The following is an 18543-nucleotide window of genomic DNA, read 5'->3' as shown; positions in this document are numbered from 1 at the left end:
CACTGACTTACAGTGCACCAGCAGAAGGTAGTGTTATTAGGCCATGATAACTTAACAAGAGCAGAAGTTGATTATCAAAATTACTGGATGGATTACTGTAAGTCTGTTAATGGTGTGGATATTAATTCTAAGAATAAGGAGCTTGTGATGATCCGTTGAGTTTTTGCTGAATTTTGAAAGTGAAATGAGAGTGTAACTGGGGGCACACACTGGAAAAAAAAAACTTGCTTTTTAATATACTTAATTCCAATTGGTTCCACATGAATGAAACGTATTATACCAACACAATTATGGCCATTAATTTTCCTCACTTTTTGTGATGATGCAATGCATTTTTACCCATGTGGACCCAATATACACAGAGTAAATTCAAAGCAACTTTTATCAGTGCAGGCTGCAGCAAAGTGAGGTAGCAACTGATGCCACTGCAACCACATGATCCCACAACTAGCATTAAGACAGACTCTGCTGAGGAAATACAGTTCAACTGCAACTTAGTATAAAGGCCTAGTTTGCCCATTCTTCTTATCTAGGAGTTCGATGTTGGGGAATAACCATGCAGGCATGACTTCACTCTTACACCGATTTTAGAGAATCTGCTGCTTTTCAGGACACTTTAAACAAACTGCATTTCCGGAATGCCCCTTTTTGTCCGTGCCACTTTTTCGAAAAGCTCTATTTTATCCCCACTTCAAAGAGGTGGAAACAAAATGGGGCATTTCAAAGAAGTGGTGAGGACAATATGCAGCTTTTCAAAGAAGTGGTGAGGACATGTCCCTAGCGTCCCCGCCGTAAATAACAAAAATAGATATTCAGACTGTCACAGTTTGAAGCCAGTTTAAAGAACACTGAAGCACTGCGGATTTCACGTTCACCGAGCTTCAGATGTTTTCTTTCTCCCCTGATAGCACTGTGTGGATATCATGTGGAGATCGGAGGAGGATCATTACATGGATTCAGCCTGAGTTGGTCCGTTTCTCACTCTGAAGTATGTCAGCGTACTCTTAACCCCTATCTGTATCGAATCAGTTCAAATCAGCTCTCACTGTGTCTTACACAGTCTGCAGTCACGCATCTGAGAAAAATGATGAGTGCAGGAATCTGGGTTACAGTGTTGGATGGTCGAGGTTAACAACACTGATAAAGAAAGAACTACAAAGGAACCAAAGCTGAGTTGATTATGGAATTTTTCATCAAATACAGTGGTTTGTCAAATACAAAGGTTTTAAGATATAATTCATTCTGAAATGTCCAAGCTGGACCTGAATTCCTCCATATGGGTAGTAAAGACCTATAAGCCATCACTGCCATTTAGCAGAGGTACTACATCCATGAAGCAGGTTACAAAAGATTTGTATGATGCCATTTACACCTGGTTAATTCATATGACTAGGATCTGGATTTTATCCTAATAAGACTTTAGCCACATGCATTTACACTTGGTAGTCAAATTTCGGTTGTACTGGGAGGACTATAGGATAAACTGGGTGTTTCAGTTGTACTGGGAGTGGTTTAGGGTGTACTAGAAGGGGTTTCAGTTGTACTGGGAGGAGTTTATGATGTATTAAGAGAGGTTTCAGTCGTACTGGGAGGGGTTTTGTTTGTACTGGGAGGGGTTTAAATGTATTAGAAAGAGTTTCAGCTGTAACTGGGAGGGGTTTATGGTGTACTAAGAGGAGTTTTGGTGCTACTGGGAGGAGTTTAGGATGCACTAGAAGGAGTTTCAGTGCTACTGGGAGGATTTTAGAATGTATTTGGAGGGGGTTTGGTTGTACTTTGAAGAGTTTAGGATGTATTAGAAGGAGTTTCAGCTGTGCTGATAGGGGTTTAGGATGTACTAGAAGGAGTTTCAGCTGTACTGGGAGGGGTTTAGGATGTACTAGAAGGAGTTTCAGCTGTACTGGGAGGGCTTTAGGATGTGCTAGAAGAGGTTTGTTGTACTGGAAGGAGTTTAGGATGTACTAGAAGGAGTTTGTTGTACTGTGGGGAGTTTAGGATGTACTAGGAGGAATTTCCACGCTACTGTGAGGAGTTTAGGATGTATTTGGAGGGGGTGTAGTTATACTGGGAAGAGTTTAGGATGTACTAGAAGGAGTTTCAGCTGTACTGGGAGGGGTTTAGGATGTACCAGAAGGAGTTTCAGCTGTACTGGGAGGGGTTTAGGATGTACTAGAAGGTGTTTGTTGTACTGGAAGGAGTTTAGGATGTACTAGAAGGAATTTGTTGTACTGGGAGGAGTTTAGGATGTACTAGGAGGAGTTTGTTGTACTGGGAGTAGTTTAGGATGTACTAGAAGGAGTTTGTTGTACTGGGAGTAGTTTAGGATGTACTAGGAGGAGTTTCCGCGCTACTGTGAGGAGTTTAGGATGTATTTGGAGGGGGTGTAGTTATACTGGGAAGAGTTTAGGATGTACTAGAAGGAGTTTCTGCTGTACTGGGAGGAGCTGAGGATGTACTAGGAGGAGTTCCAGCTGTACTGGGAGGAGTTAAGATTGTACTGGGAGAAATTTCGTTTGTCTATGTGTCTTTGAGAGACGAATGCGTTTACACTGCTATAAAGTGGCTCAAATTCATCCACCTCTTGAAGTGGTTTGAATGATCAGATATATCTGTTTTAAATGCATCTTGGGTGCATTTACACTTGCATTTTTATGCAGCTTGGCCTCATGCAGATATAATCCTGACACTCAAGATGCATGACGTGATCAGGTATAACCAGTGTCTATGACTGTCCACTGTCCATGCATACACAACTTGTGCTGGAGCATTTTTAGCAGGACATGACTCAATACAGACTGAGCTCAGTTCAAAGATTGAAAATTGAAGATTTAAAAATATATTGCAATAAGGGGAATACGGTAATTAAAAGATTGTGAAATTAAAAATTAAATATCAAACATCTCTGAGGATAATTTGTCATACCATAGCATAATAATCTAAAATATCAAGGGAAATTTACACTTCAAAGCACAACACATTTTTTTGACCCTCCGGCTAATAAAATTTGATAAGTGTCATGTTTGTGATAATCAATTTACAAAGCTATTCATACATATTAAACATATTACATAATCACAAAGGAAAAGAGTGCTCACGCCTGAGACCTGCTACAGACCATGCTGTTAACAATTAGGGGAAAAAGCAGCATGGATGAAAGGACAACAAGGACGTCTTTCAAGGACAACAAGGGCAAAAAGTCACAAGACCGTCCCAGTGAGGACAGCACACTGAAGGGCCAAGATGAAAAATTCAGCCTACAGTGCAGTCAGTGTAAAAATGCCCACTCGTGGCATATTAGTCTCAAGAGTGAACCTTTTCAGTTTAAGGACTAGAAGACCACCCTTCTGATGATGTACCTTAAAGACACATTTTCTCAGTTTGGCTTCTTCTCTCTGACTGAAATGGAAAAAAAACATGTCTCTGTTTCTATTCTCCTTCCAGTTTTGTTCATAAATGGTGGTAAGAGTTACACTAATGCTGGCTGGGTTGTATTTATTAGCGTATAAGTGGTCAGGTTCACAGTCAGTGTTGGCTGACACTTGGGGTGGGCAATATAGCAAAGAAAACTGCATTGTGATACTTCAAGACATTTTTACAATACACAATACACATCACTGTATTCAGTTGTTCTGAGACTTAATACGTTGGTATAGACCAAGGGCCTTTACGTAAAATTCAATAAGGTCCAGTTAGAGAAAATTTTCTCAAGCAAAGGTCCAGAACATATAATGTCTAACTCATTTGCAGCCTTCTCGTCCATACTCACGACTATACATATATACACATACACACACACACACACACACACACACACACATATATACTTTAACAATAAAAAATAAATAAATATAAAACAAGAAATAACTTCCCTCTGACTCACTTTCTTCTCTGACTGCTGTTTCTCACCTCATCCCTAACCTATGTGTGCATCCCTCACTGAAGCCTCAGTGTTTATCGTAATGCACAGATCTGATTGGCTGAGTAGCATCATATGTGATATTTACAATGCATGCAATTGGTCTCCCAGGCCGCTAAATCTACCATAATGGCTTGAAAAGTTACGCCGATTAAAATAGGACTACCTGGTTGAAATGAAATATTTCTCCATAGTTTATTGGTTATAGGTCCAGGTCCACATTGGACACTGTCTGGGTCCAGACTCGGACCAGCTATTAGTGACCTCTGGTATAGACAAAATAGAAACTTGCTACATATAAAAATGCCATAATAATACATTTAAACTACAATCATTTTTATTCAATGTTTTGCTAAGTGTACTGTACTAAATCTAATTTAACAGGCCCAACTGTGCTCACTTTGTAACAGAACATACTTGGTCTGTGTTTTTTAAGGACTGACGATATCCACAATATGCTCAGAAAAGCATGTTGTAATATAATTTATCATGATGACGATAAGGAGCACAATGGTACAGTGGAGAGCACTGGGTTTGATTCTCTGGCTAGGCAACCAGGGTTCCTTACGTATGGATTTCTCTGTGTCTGCTCAGCGATGGACTGGCTGCCTGTCCAGGGTGCTTCCTGTCTTCTGCTCAATGACCACTGCGACAGGCCCATGAGGATAAGCAGCTTAGAAGGTGAATGATGACGACAGTAAAATATTGTCATATTGCCCACACCTAGTTGGCACCACAGGAATGATGTATTTGTTGTATGATGTATTTTCATTAAGAATGCTGGGTATTGTAGTAACAGAACTCCGGAGAAAGAAAATATGAAAACACAAAATCAAACTGAGAATCCTGAGGTTTATAATACAAACAAAATGAATGCTCACTGCTTTGAAGATGTGGATTTTTTAAATACAAGGAAAGAGATCTGACTAGGACTATTTATGAAGTATAACTGCAAAGGCGAACATATTATGTACTGTAAAGACACAGAATAAACAATATGGAAACATGTTCATTGTAAATTGAAGCAGTCCTAGTTCAGTACATTCACTAACATTTAAACAGTTCCTGCTAGAACTGGGTCATTATGACAACGGTGGCATGTAACTGTCTATAACCAGTCAGCCACAAGAGTGAGTCCTGGTCAGGTGCCAACAACACATGCGCACTAAACACACAGCAGCCTGGCCCCATTACATCAAAGTCTGACCATTACAGCACCACACAGAACCTGACTAGTTAAGATCTGTAAGAATGCTTATATTAAGCCCACATAACACTGTTCTAGCAAGTCCTCAAGAGCTTGATTTTCACACTGGCAGCCAAAGGCGTATTCAGGCGGCAGCCCTGAACTCCAATGCTTTCTTTTTTCTTTCTATACATCACAAGAGTTTACACACAGACACATACATATAATGCTACTGTCATATCAAAAACTCATAACTTCCTTTTTCAATTCTTCTGTATTTTTTTTATAAAAAATCACTTGAAAAATAACCTGTGTAAATGTCTAGATTTTGTGTGACTATTTAGCTTGTACAGTCCCATGAAAAAGGATTTACCCCTCACTTGATTTCTTCTATTTTTGTTAATTTGTCACTTAAAATTTTAATATAAGATAAAGACAATGCGAGTAAACACAGCTTTTATTACATTGTTCTATTCCATTTATTAAAGAATAAGATTATCATCCATGAGAAAAAGTAATTACCCCCTAAACCTAAAACTGGTTGTGCCACCTTTGGCAGTAACAACAAATGCTTGCAATAACTTGCGATGAGTCTTGTATATCATTGTGTAGGCATTTTGGCCCACACCTCTTTGCAGAATTGCTTTAAGTTGGCTACTTTGGAGGGTTTTCAAGCATGAACTGACTGTCTTTGAGTCTCTTTAGAAAACGAAGTGGTGAATTCCTTTTTTATAGCACTGTATGTATGACTGCATGCCTGGCCATATTATTAGGTGGCCTGGCATGCAGTCATACATGCTCACCAGTACAGTCATGCAACCATCCAATCAGCCAATAGCAGACTACTGATACACTTAGTACATAATTTCATTTGATTCAATTCACGATTATAGGTTCACAATTTTGTATTCTCGCAATAATTTGAACAGACTTTGAACAGAAACATGACGACTATAAACGCTTTGTTGGACAACTTACTAATGACACTAGAGCTGAGGTGCAGGAAGAGTGCTGAAGTGAGGTGCTGAACTCTGGTGCTCAAATAATGCATCCATCCATTTTCTAAGCCGCTTCTCCCTCAGGGTCGCGGGGGGTGCTGGAGCCTATCCCAGTGGTCATCGGGTAGAAGGCATGATACCCCCCGGGAAGGTCGCCAGTCCATTGCAGGACAGACAGACAGACAGTCACTCAGACAGTCACTCACACCCAGGGGCAATTTAGCATTTCCAATTAGCCTGACTGCATGTCTTTGGACTGTGGGAGGAAACCGGATAACCCAGAGGAAACGCACGCAGACACGGGGAGAACAAGCAAGCTCCACACAGAGAGGACACCAGTCACCTGGCCAGGGAATCGAACCCAGGCCCTAACCCACCGCGCTGTGAGGCGACAGCGCTACCCACCGCACCACCGTGCCGCCCTCAAATAACGCAATTGCACTAAATTGCATAATTAATAAAATGTCTATTCGCAAAACAGTGAATAGTCACAATTTTGCTGAGCATTTCAAAAACTCCTGCTCTCATGGGATTTATAATGCACAACGGTCTCTAGAGTTTACACAGAATGGTCCAAAAAACCAATACATTTTGTGGAACTTGTAGAAACACCCTGTTGATAAGAGAGGAGAATGGCTAGACTCATTCGAGCAGCAGTGGTGCCCAGAAAAGCACAACATGTCAAACCTTGAGGTGGATGGGCTACAACAGCATAAAAGCTCAACTCCTGTCAGCTAAAAACATGAATTCAAATCTACAGTGGGCACAGCCTGGAGCGCTGAATATTGTACAAAGGTCTAGTGTTAACAGTTGAAGCTGGAGGTGGTATAATGGTGTGTGGAACATTTTCTTGGACCCTTAGCCATAGCAATATGGCATCATTTGTATGCCACGGACTATAGGAGTACTGCTGCTGACCACATTTCTATGTCACGGACTATAGGAGTACTGCTGCTGACCACATTTCTATGTCACGGACTATAGGAGTACTGCTGCTGACCACATTTCTATGTCACGGACTATAGGAGTACTGCTGCTGACCACATTTCTATGTCACGGACTATAGGAGTACTGCTGCTGACCACATTTCTATGTCACGGACTATAGGAGTACTGCTGCTGACCACATTTCTATGTCACGGACTATAGGAGTACTGCTGCTGACCACATTTCTATGTCACGGACTATAAGAGTACTGCTGCTGACCACATTTCTATGCCACGGACTATAGGAGTACTGCTGCTGACCACATGCATCCCTTGATAGCCACAACTAACGCATTAACGGCTACTTCCAGCAGGATAAGGGACCATGTCTAAAATGTCAAGCACTGAGAAAAGGAAACAGACAAAACATTTGCATCAAACATAAGAAGCTGCTGGTGCTCTCAGAAAAATGTATTGACCACCCTACAGTCCAGACCTCAGCATCACTGAATGCGTTTGGGATTACTTGGATTGTGGAAAGCAGAAAGTGCAACCAACTTCTAGGACTCGTTTGGTGTGAACTGTGGAAAAATAGCCCAGCAGATTTCTTTGGAAAACTGAAGCAAGACTCCTGAAAGGAATGGATCCTGTAATGAAGGCAAAGACTGAACACACTGCATAGCGAGAAATCTGATATATTCATCTGTCCTGGTCACTCTCTCCACATCCATGAGGGGATCTAGGTGTCAATGTGGAAAGCAACTGTGTGAGACCACCCCTGTCCAGTCCTTACTGTCTCACATCACACGCACAGTCCCTTTCACACACTTGCACAGCTTTGTGTCCTTACTGGGCAGCCAAAGGCAACAGAGCTCAGAAAAACAGACCATCGAGACACACAGCACAGATGGAGTGTGTGTGTGCGTGCGCGCGTGTGTGTGTGTGTGTGTGTGTGTGTGTGTGTGTGTGTGTGTGTGAGAGAGAGAGAGAGAGAGAGAGAGAGAGAGAGAGAGGAACCTGGGCTGCAAAATTCATTAAGGCTGTTAGATAAGCGCGAGCCGGACTGATGCTGACACAAACCAAAATGACCAATGAAAGCGGCCCGATGGTCTGAGACTGACACCAGCAGCTCCACCTACTGTACCGATAACACACTGTACGAGCAGGCAGAATCGGTCCGGTGCGTAAACACAGCCCATAATGTGGCCTAATCACACTGGAGCAGCATCTACAGCCGAGACAGCCAAGCACGCGCACACACGCAGAGCACGGGAATGCAGACGCACGCGCACACGCGCGCAGCCCTGATGTTTACCCCGTAAACCGTTAGCCTCACCTTGCTTCACACACTTGAGCCTGAACGGGTCCTTGCAGTGCTTTATGACGGCCAGCACGTCCCTCGTGGTGAGCCCCGCCACCGGCGTGTCGTTGACCTCCAGAAGCAGCTCGTCCTGGGCCAGCTTGCCGCTCTGGATGGCCACCTTGCCCTGCCTCACCTCCCCGAAATAGGGGAAGTTGCCGTTCTCGGCGCCGCCTTTCAGCTCGAACCCCAGCTCGCCCTCCTTGTTCCTGGTGAGCACCGCTTCGTGGACTTTGTTCGTCCAGTGGTTCTTCTTCTTCAGGCTCTTGGACATCGCTGACTGACCGGGCTTAGCCTACCAACGTGTGTGTGCCGGGTGGCCCTTCATACCTGCCTGCCTGCCAGCCTGCGTGCTGCTGCTCGCTCTTCAAGCCAGCGCCGCTCGCTCCTGACGCCTGTATCGTAGCGCATGCAGCTGCAGCACGGTTCACCGAAAGCTGCAGCGCTGCGCAGCGCGTTTGGGGCTTTGTTTCACACCCGTATTCGGCCAAGCCCGCCCACTTCGCTCGGACTGGCCAGTATAGTCACTCCTCGCGTCCTGCGTTTGGATTGGCTCGCGTGTTCTGCCCTGGGATTCGCTATAGTATTCCAATACGCACGCCGGGATTGGCTGTTCTGCACCCATCCTCCTCTCAGATAGGTTAATGGTTATAAGCGAGCCGCCAGTCAGATACCCGATGACTGTAGCATCCAGATGCTTGCATTCAGGCCCATGACTGTATCCTGTAGGACCTGGTACACCTGCCATGGTAATCCTAATCCAGACAATTCGAGATTATTGCACAATCCACTCTAGTAAATCACATTACCCTCTAATCTGCATATTATCTGCCAAATCTAATTATGTTTAACCTTAAATAGTCCTCATGGTCCTGTATGGTGGTGTTTCTCAGCCCTGTTCCTGGAGGCCCACTGTCCTGCTCATTGTAGCGCTTTTCCCTCCACTTTAATTCACTAACGGGCTGCTAACTGGGGGGAGGGAAGGGGAGGGGAGGGGGATTTCTCAGATTGCAGGATAATTTAAACCCGAAGATAATGACTGTCCAATGGGAATGCCCCTCAGCTCTTTTCCTGTTAGAAAAGCTTAACTTTGGTCTTAAGTTATCTCGCTAAAATGAGAAATCCTTTGTGGAATACCCCCAGGTGTGTTTGGAGCAGGGGCAACACAGGGCAGTGGGCCTCCAGGAAGAGTGACGTATGGTCCTACATTTAAATAGTCTTAATGATATGTGTTAGAAAGTGTAACAAGGTTAATCTGCAAGATTTAAGCGCTAAATTGCCATTTAAGACCGAAAAAGTAACGGTGCCTGAACATGTTTAAGGTTATACAGGGCTAATCTGGCTCACTGCCTCGGAGTATGAACTATTAGCCAATCCTGGCGCAGAGGGGCGGGGTTTGTCGCAAAACGGGTGGGGGAAGAAATAACGCAGGCAGCGTAGGACCAGACACACACACACACACACACACACACACACACACAAAATGACTGGCGAGTGACCCGGATGTGATGTGTACGAAAGGAGAATGGAAACGTGGTCCAGACGGTTCGGTTCGGCTTCGTTCCGCGTCGTAGCGCTGATGCAGACACTATTTTAGATTTTAAGGGACACTCGAGATGACCCGTTGTTTGAAAACAGAACCTATGGGCTTTTTCTGACCACACTGTGAGGAGAAACTTCGACGAGGCTGAAGTTGAAGCTGTTCTCCAGCTTCTGGTTGGAATTTTCCCGTGGCCGCTGCACCATTTAAGGTGGAACGGGGAAATTCCAACGAGAAGCTGACATAAGCTTCGTTAAACTGTCACCCTGCCGTTTATCTGCAGCCGACAAAAAACAAGAGATATCTTTGTTGTCATTACTTTTTAATATCCATACACGGGTGACAAGAGACAGTTTCGTTCAATATTAAAGAGGCTGTTGAGTGCTTGGAAACATTTGCTGTGAATGAGAAAATGCACTCAGGCCTCTTTAGTCATAACCGCGAACCGATGCGCCACTTTTTTAGCTTCACAAAAACCTTTTTTATTCATCTTTATCTCAGCCTAGTGAGGCTTAAACATGTTTAGACAAGTTTTCCTGCTCTTATGTGGCCACATATTGTTTAAATCACTGTTTATGCTTTATTACTCATTATACTGTTGGCAGATATGATGTGACCCAGGATAGTTTAAGGTTAAACTTTAATTAGATTTGGCAGATAATATGCAGATTAAAGGGTTATGTGCCTTACTAGAGTGGATACTGCTTTAATCTGGAATTGTCTGGATTAGGATTACTGGGATCATGCACTAGGTCCTGCGTTAGTATTACTGTAGGCCTAAACACAATTATATGGGCATTGTTATGGCCTTAAATCCTCATCATTGTTCAAGCCTACTGTTTAGCAGGCATATTTACTATAGATAGATAGATAGATAGATAGATAGATAGAAAGAACTTCATTGATTCTGGAGGGAAATTGCAGTGTTTCAGTAGCAGGACATATAATTACACATATACTTACATCAACTATGCAGAAAAATACAAAATAGAAATAAATCTACACTTAAGTTAAAGTACAAGAGAAATAAAGTATAAAAGTATATCTATTTACATATTCACATGGCATATGAGACAGATTCGCTGTATTTACAGAAAGCAGGCACTGAGTGGTATGAGGTCTAACAGCACATATTATAGACATGACTAAATTTGAGTTACATCAATATTGTTGTGTAAAGTGCATAGTGAAAAGTGTAATTACAGTAATAGTTGTGATATAGTGCAGTGTGTATTAATCAAAGAGGAGATACAGTGATGTGGTTCAGCACAGTTCAGACAGCAGGAGATCAGTACCGTCTGCTGTAATGAGAATTGTTGTAGAGCCTTATAGCAGTAGGTAAGAAAGATCTCACACGGCGCTCTTTAACACAGCGTAGCTGTAACAGACGGCCACTGGATGTGCTTCTCCGTTCATCCAGTGTAGCATGCAGAGGGTGTGAGGTGTTGTCCAAGATGGCTAGCAGCTGGTTGAGCATCCTCTGTGCTGCTACAACCTCCAGAGAGTCCATATTGACCTCCTACAACAGAGCCAGCCTTCCTAATAAGTTTTTTGATTGTGTTCAGAGCACTTTTGTTAATGCTGCTGCCCCAGCACCCAGCAGCATAGAATAGAGCACTCACTACAACAGACTGGTAGAATGTCCAAAGGAGCTTAGTGCACACACCAAAAGACCTCGGCCTTCTCAGGAAGAATAGATGGTTTTGGCCTCTCTTGTACACTGCGAGAGTGTTATAGCTCCAGTCCAGCTTGTTGCCCAAGTGCACTTCTTGTGAATGGGGATTGTAATATAGTTATAAAGCTTTTTTTTTTCAAACCTGTGTGCAATTTTTATAATAAGCATCTTTCAGGCTGATGCAGAGCTTTGGGGGAAAAGATCTATATGTCCAAATGTTTGTGGACATCTTCACCTGCAGCATTTCTTCTGAAATCAACAGTATTAATGCAGAGTTTGTCTTCGCTGCAGTAACATCCTCTACTCATCTAGAAAGGCTTTACACTAGAACAATGGAACATTGCTGTCAGTATTTGATTACATTCAGCCATTCACAAGAGCATTAGTAAGATCAGGTCCTGATGTTGGGCGATCAGTTCTTGATCACCAAGGTACTGGGTGGAGCTCCATCACTCCAGGAAACACAGTTCCACTCATCCAAAGCCCAATGCTGGGGGGGTTATGCCTCTCTAGCTGATTGTACATGGTGACCTGAATGCTTATGTGCTGCTGCTCCAGAGACCCCCGTTCTATTGGCAATGCTTTTCTATGGAAGAGGGTGCCTGGATCCTTCTAGACACATACTGTATTTCTTCATTAATAGTTTGTATCCATGAGACTTTAGGACTTTGGAAAACCCAAACATGACCTTTTATATTCCAAAAATAAATCAGTCAGTTTATCCAAAGAATTATAGTACTATATAAAAGTCAAAGACCACCCTCCATTTATTTACAGTCAAAATGGCCTTTAAGTAAAATGTATTCATTTTTGAGTGTCAGGGAATAAAGCAGAAAAAATATATATAGTTTATGAGTTCAGGTCATGCCCTCAACATGTGGTGGTAGTATGAGGGAAGACTGATTGGGCGGAGCGGCTCTGAGAACTTGGGCTGGAGTTCTGGGCAGCTTCTGCCTGTAGCTAGAAGGCCAGACCCCCCCTCATAGCTGGAGTAGGAATGGTGTAGGACTGAGGAGCAGGGAGGACATGGGGTGATGGTGAATGTGAACCCTTTGTCATGGGAACGGAAGGTGAGGATATGAATTTGTAGGGCATTAGATTGGAAGAAGGAGGAGTTTCAGGCCTGTTCCTACCCCAAACATCAATTGTGCCATAACTACATTAAATAGTTAACATTTACTGTGTTCATCCTTTGCTTTTTGATTTTCCCCTTCCCTTATATGCAAGTGGATCACCTTGCATCCATTCAGAAAAATCTCCGGAAAGGTGGTCTCTGACTTTTGCACAAGACTGTAAATTACAACAGAGCTCTGACAAGGAACTCAGCCAAGGCTTTTCCAGCATTTGTCACCTCCAGTAATACTTTCTTCATTTATTTCTACCATGATTCTGTTCTGTAACTCAGTATCAGATGTCCAGTTTTGGTGCCTTCATACTTCTGACATGCTTGTGGAACTTTCAGTGGGACACAGTGTAACAGATAGACAGAAAACATTACTTACATTACTATGTAGTCATTATGTGATTACACAGTTATTAGCAAACTGGTGGTAATACAGTAACTGGACCGTTACCAAAGCTATGTAGTGCCAGTAATTAGATTTCCCACAAGCTGATATCCCCCCAATACTCCTAATTTGTGTGCACAGTGGAATTATCCCACTACAGCCACTGTTCTGGAGAACCAAGCAGATCCATAAGTTGTGATCAAACCTTGGCACCATTAACCTCCTTAAAAATAAAGGTGCCAAAAAATATTCTCTTTGGGGAGATGCCATAAAACAGGGGTGCCCAGTCCTGGTGGTCTACCACCCTGGAATGTTCAGATCCAGCACGCCTGGATGCCCCTGAAGGCCTTCACTACCTGGACCAAGTGGGTTAGATGAGGGTTGCCACTGAGCTCATCAGTATGGTAGATCCTCTGGGCCAGGACTGGATACCAGTACCACAGAAGCACCAACTTTGCCTTCCTAAAGAACCATTATTCGAAAGTTCTTTAAAGAAGGATTTTGGGGATGATGTGTGAGAGTGAAGAAGCTTTTAAAGAATCCACATAATGTGAATGTTCTTCACCAATTAAAGTCCAAACCAGAGTGTACCGCACCCAGTGTCTGCTAGGTTCCCCTGTCATGTGCAGTTTAAGATTTCTAAATTTGGCGCTGCCTTTGGTCTTTCATTATTGTGTTCTGCTGCTGCTAAAGACTGGAACACATTACAAAAACATTCAAACTGAATACATGTATTCCATTTCCTGCTGTTAAGCGTGTAATCAAGGACATTTTTGGCGAATCTTGTTTTATTCTTAATTCATAATTAAACATGTTGCCATATTTAGCTTGTTTTTGTCTTGTGTTGCTATGTCTTTATTGCTATAATTAGCATGTCTGTTTTCCTTTTTTATACATAGTTCCTTCTTTCCCACAAAGGCCTTCAGGCACTCGACACCACTGTAAATAAGAATTTGATCTTAATGACTTGCCTGGTTTAATTAATGGTTGAATGAATGAATGAATGAATGGGTTACAGTTTGGATAAATGCTTTAGTCTCAGGTAAAACCATTCTTTTCCAGGATTCAGTAGATTGTTAGGATGTAGGACCTCAGCAGCATTGATATTCCAGCATCTTTGATTTGGCTAAATATATGTTCACTGATTGTTCCACAGCCTTGAGGTGCAAACTGCAAATGTACGGTCATCCCGTAAGCTTCCAACGTGCCTTTAAACAGCCAGCAAATTATGTGAAGATCACAAGAATCTTTGAATATTGGAAGATGCTAGTAACTCAGCAATATATGGAGGGGCCAATCCATTGAGTGCTTTAAAAATAGATAAAAGTGCTACATCCTTTAAACCACTGAAAATGTATTGTAAAATGAGCTGGCCGTAAATGAAGCAATGCAAGGACTGCTGTAAAATGGTCTCTTTACTTGGTGCCAGCAAGCAACCTGGCAACAGCATTCTGCCCTAACTGACTGGTCAATCCCAATGTATAATGAATTACAGTGATCTATGCATATATTACAATGGGGTTGGTTGGCATCGTTTTCCCTCTCTACTGTCTGATCCACTCTTACCAGTGCAACACACATTAACACACCACTACCTCGTCAGTATCACCGCAATGCTGAGAATGATCCACCACTCAAATAATACCTGCTCTGTGGTGGTCCTGTGAGAGTCCTGACCATTGAAGAACAGGGTAAAAGGGGGCTGACAAAGTATACAGAGAGACAGATGGCCTACAGTCTGTAATTGCAAACATACGAAGTGCACCTACATGGGAAGTGGAGCCCTTAAAATGGATGTAGATACAAAGTAGCTGTACTTAATGATGTGTCCAGTCAGTGTATGCTACACTTTTGCAAGGTTTCCCTCTTTGTCCCATAAATGAATACTGTGCCCACCTGCTCCTGTACCAACCCTGTTTGTATGGTTCTCCTAGAACTAGAACTGAAGAACTGTACTGCTCTACAAGTCCAAGTCTGAAGTGTCTTCTTCATTATAAGGTGTATGCTAATGCCAATGCTACTGCATTCATAAAATTCAAATACTGTGAGTGATCACTCGCAGCACTACAGCAGCATAACTGACCATATGACTGATCTGACTGGGGGGCTACTGTACAGCTGTGTTCGACACTATTTGCCCGCTTCGGGACCGGCCGGGGGCTTTTGATCAGGAGTACCATCTCCTTCCTGGTACCTTTTCTTTTGTACAGACTCCATTAAGCATTTGTTTGATCTGCCTGGGAGGCCTGAGAGATTAGTCTAATCACTCAACTTTAAATCCCAACCTTCCTCAAAATAGAGTCGAGGCTGTATGGACTGTAAGGACCTACATGGGAGCCGTTGCGGAGAGAATTAAAGAGTTATGCGAAGGTGTGTCGGTATGGTTCATGGGGTTGGAGTGTTTTAGGAGATAAAGTTAGGTGAGAATTTGACCTCTTAACCTGAGGTGTCCAAAGTCCAGTCCCAGGGCCAAACACGGCCCCTGGCTTCTGTTTTATAGTGTGTAATAAGTAGCCTGGCCAGCCAGTATGTTGCAGTTCTCCCTTTCACCTGATGGTGGCAGCTGACCAGACCTGCAGCTTCACTTAGCAAATGACATTTTGTCAAGACTACAGACATAAAGCACAAACTAAACACTGAAAACTGCAGATGGAAATCGGTGGAAACCGATGTGAATAATTTTCATTAATATAATCAAAGAAAACGTTTCTCCCTGCAGCTCTGTTATTAGGTTAACTAGGTCACTGCTGGCTCTCCGTGTGTGAAATGTGACCGTGTTGAGCTGTTAATGAGCAATGAGGTTGAAAAGGGAGGGGCGAGAACCCCCTGCTGTAAAAACAGCTCACACTTCTCCACAAAGACAGCTGTGTTGATAAAACGACATAGCAGCAGATTTCTTTACATCAACTTCTGCGATAAAAATAGCATTTGAACACAATACACAGACACTTCTATAAATGCTGACTCATTAGTTCACCAAAAATCCAGCTCACTTCAAAATAATCCATCATTACTGAAGGAAAAGGTAACAGTTCAACTGATGGATGTTTGTAATATGGTTACTACTATTTTTGACATTTATTTCCTCTAGATGCTTCAAAATTGAAGTAAAACAAGTAAATTGTTTTCATAAAGATATATATATATATATATATATATATATAAATTCACACTTCTAACTTCAACCCAAGGCCTGTTTTTTTTAACAATTTGAATATCTGTTGATAATCTACAGGGGATAAAATATGGACAACAAATTACTATTTTACAATAATAATGTATCAAAATATTCACCAATAGTTTAACGGATGGAATTTCTTTGTGCTTTTTGGTGCTTCTTACTGCAGAGCAAGAATAATCATGTAGTTTGCTTTGATAATTTTCTCAATGTTTCTCAACAAACTCAATGTATTTCAATTTACCACCACTGACAGATTGAAGACTTCATGTATGGTCACATTATTTTACTAACAATGACCACCAGCAGAGGGTAGTGTGGTCCAGTAGTCGTTCAGACACCCTCACCGAAGAAATACTAACCAGAGGAAAGTTTGAGTTTTTCACATCTACAAACTCTGATTTAGAAAGAAAAGAACAACTAAAATTTAATGGAACTGATTAAACAAACACACCAACAGCGGAGAGCTCATGTTTAAAGTCCTGACTGGCAGCAAAAGTTTGATTTGCACACTTAAAGGGGAAGTACACCGATTTTTCAGAATTTCAGAGGTTGAGCCGTAAACAAAATCTTCCAGTGGTCGCAGGGGGTCCAATGACTATCCAGAGTCCATCCAGGGGTCGCAATGACAACACAAATATAGTGATTTAATTTACTATACAAAATGACATGCTCAAAAAAATAAAGGGAACACTCAAATAACACATCCTAGATCTGAATGAATGAAATATTCTCATTGAATACTTTGTTCTGTACAAAGTTGAATGTGCTGACAACAAAATCACACAAAAATCAATGGAAATCAAATTTATTAACCAATGGAGGCCTGGATTTGGAGTCACACACAAAATTAAAGTGGAAAAACACACGACAGGCTGATCCAACTTTGATGTGATGCCCTTAAAACAAGTCAAAATGAGGCTCAGGATTGTGTGCGGCCTCCACGTGCCTGTATGACCTCCCTACAACGCCTGGGCATGCTCCTGATGAGGTGGCGGATGGTCTCCTGAGGGATCTCCTGCCAGACCTGGACTAAAGCATCTGCCAACTCCTGGACAGTCTGTGGCGTCTGTGGTTGGTGGATGGAGCAAGACATGATGTCCCAGATGTGCTCAATCGGATTCAGGTCTGGGGAACGGGCAGGCCAGTCCATAGCTTCAATGGCTTCATCTTGCAGGAACTGCTGACACACTCCAGCCACATGAGGTCTAGCATTGTCCTGCATTAGGAGGAACCCAGGGCCATCCGCACCAACATATGGTCTCACAAGGGGTCTGAGGGTCTCATCTCGGTACCTAATGGCAGTCAGGCTACCTCTGGCGAGCACATGGAGGGCTGTGTGGCCCTCAAAGAAATGCCACCCCACACCATTACTGACCCACTGCCTAACCGGTCATGCTGAAGGATGTTGCAGGCAGCAGATCGCTCTCCACGGTGTCTGCAGACTCGGTCACGTCTGTCACATGTGATCCAGACACAGCAAACCTTCTTGCCACAGCTCGCATTGATGAGCCATCCTGGATGAGCTGCACTACCTGAGCCTCTTGTGTGGGTTGTAGAGTCCGTCTCATGCTACCACAAGTGTGAAAGCACCACCAACATTCAAAAGTGACCAAAACATCAGCCAGAAAGCAGAAAGGTACTGAGAAGTGGTCTGTGGCCCCCACCTGCAGAACCACTCCTTTATTGAGTGTGTCTTGCTAATCGTCAATAATTTCCACCTGTTGTCTGTTCCATTTGCACAACAGCTGTGAAACTGATTGTCAGTCAGTGTTGCTTCCTAAGTGGACAGTTTGATTTTACAGAAGTTTGATTTACTTGGAGTTATATTGTGTTGTTTAAGTGTTCCCTTTATTTTTTTGAGCAGTGTATATATATATATATATATATATATATATATGAGAAAAATCACTTTTTTCTTTAAGGGGAGACTATTTGACATCAGAAGGCCTAGTATGTACCTCTCCACCACAAACAGGTTAAAATTTTAAATTTTTTTAAAAAAGCTTGGAACTTTGAGAGGAGCTTTTACGAGTCAAACACTTAGGACATCTGGTTTCTTTCAGCACCACTGTGAACAATTCTGACTGGGTAAATTTCTCTTGAATGAGACATTACATGATACCACTTTACATCTTGATTATTCTCTTAAACTCTACAATCAGGCTTTAAAGCACTCCAATCAGCTGCTAGTTGGGCAAGAAAACAATGCACAGCACTCAACAGATGGCTAAAGAACAACAGTGCATTATAAGAA

General features: G+C 42.6%; 1 protein-coding gene across 10 annotated transcripts in view; it reads right to left on the bottom strand.

Moving 5' to 3' along the window:
• The window catches only part of magi2b (membrane associated guanylate kinase, WW and PDZ domain containing 2b), a 161447-nt gene extending 152605 nt beyond the window's left edge, over positions 1-8842 (bottom strand). For 8 of the 10 annotated variants that reach the window (XM_017690307.2, XM_017690312.2, XM_017690308.2 and 5 more), the window contains exon 1: positions 8362-8841. In XM_017690307.2, the coding sequence (XP_017545796.1) occupies positions 8362-8659 (298 nt within the window). In that variant the 5' untranslated portion in view covers positions 8660-8841. Of the gene's footprint in view, positions 1-8361 lie in introns of all 10 variants that reach the window. The other 2 variants (XM_017690309.2, XM_017690310.2) reach the window with 1 other exon arrangement.
• Positions 8843-18543: the final 9701 nt, after the last annotated feature.

This window comes from Pygocentrus nattereri, chromosome 8 (genome assembly GCF_015220715.1).
Source record: "Pygocentrus nattereri isolate fPygNat1 chromosome 8, fPygNat1.pri, whole genome shotgun sequence".
Lineage (NCBI taxonomy): Eukaryota > Metazoa > Chordata > Actinopteri > Characiformes > Serrasalmidae > Pygocentrus > Pygocentrus nattereri.
This window is presented reverse-complemented; position numbering and strand designations above follow the sequence as displayed.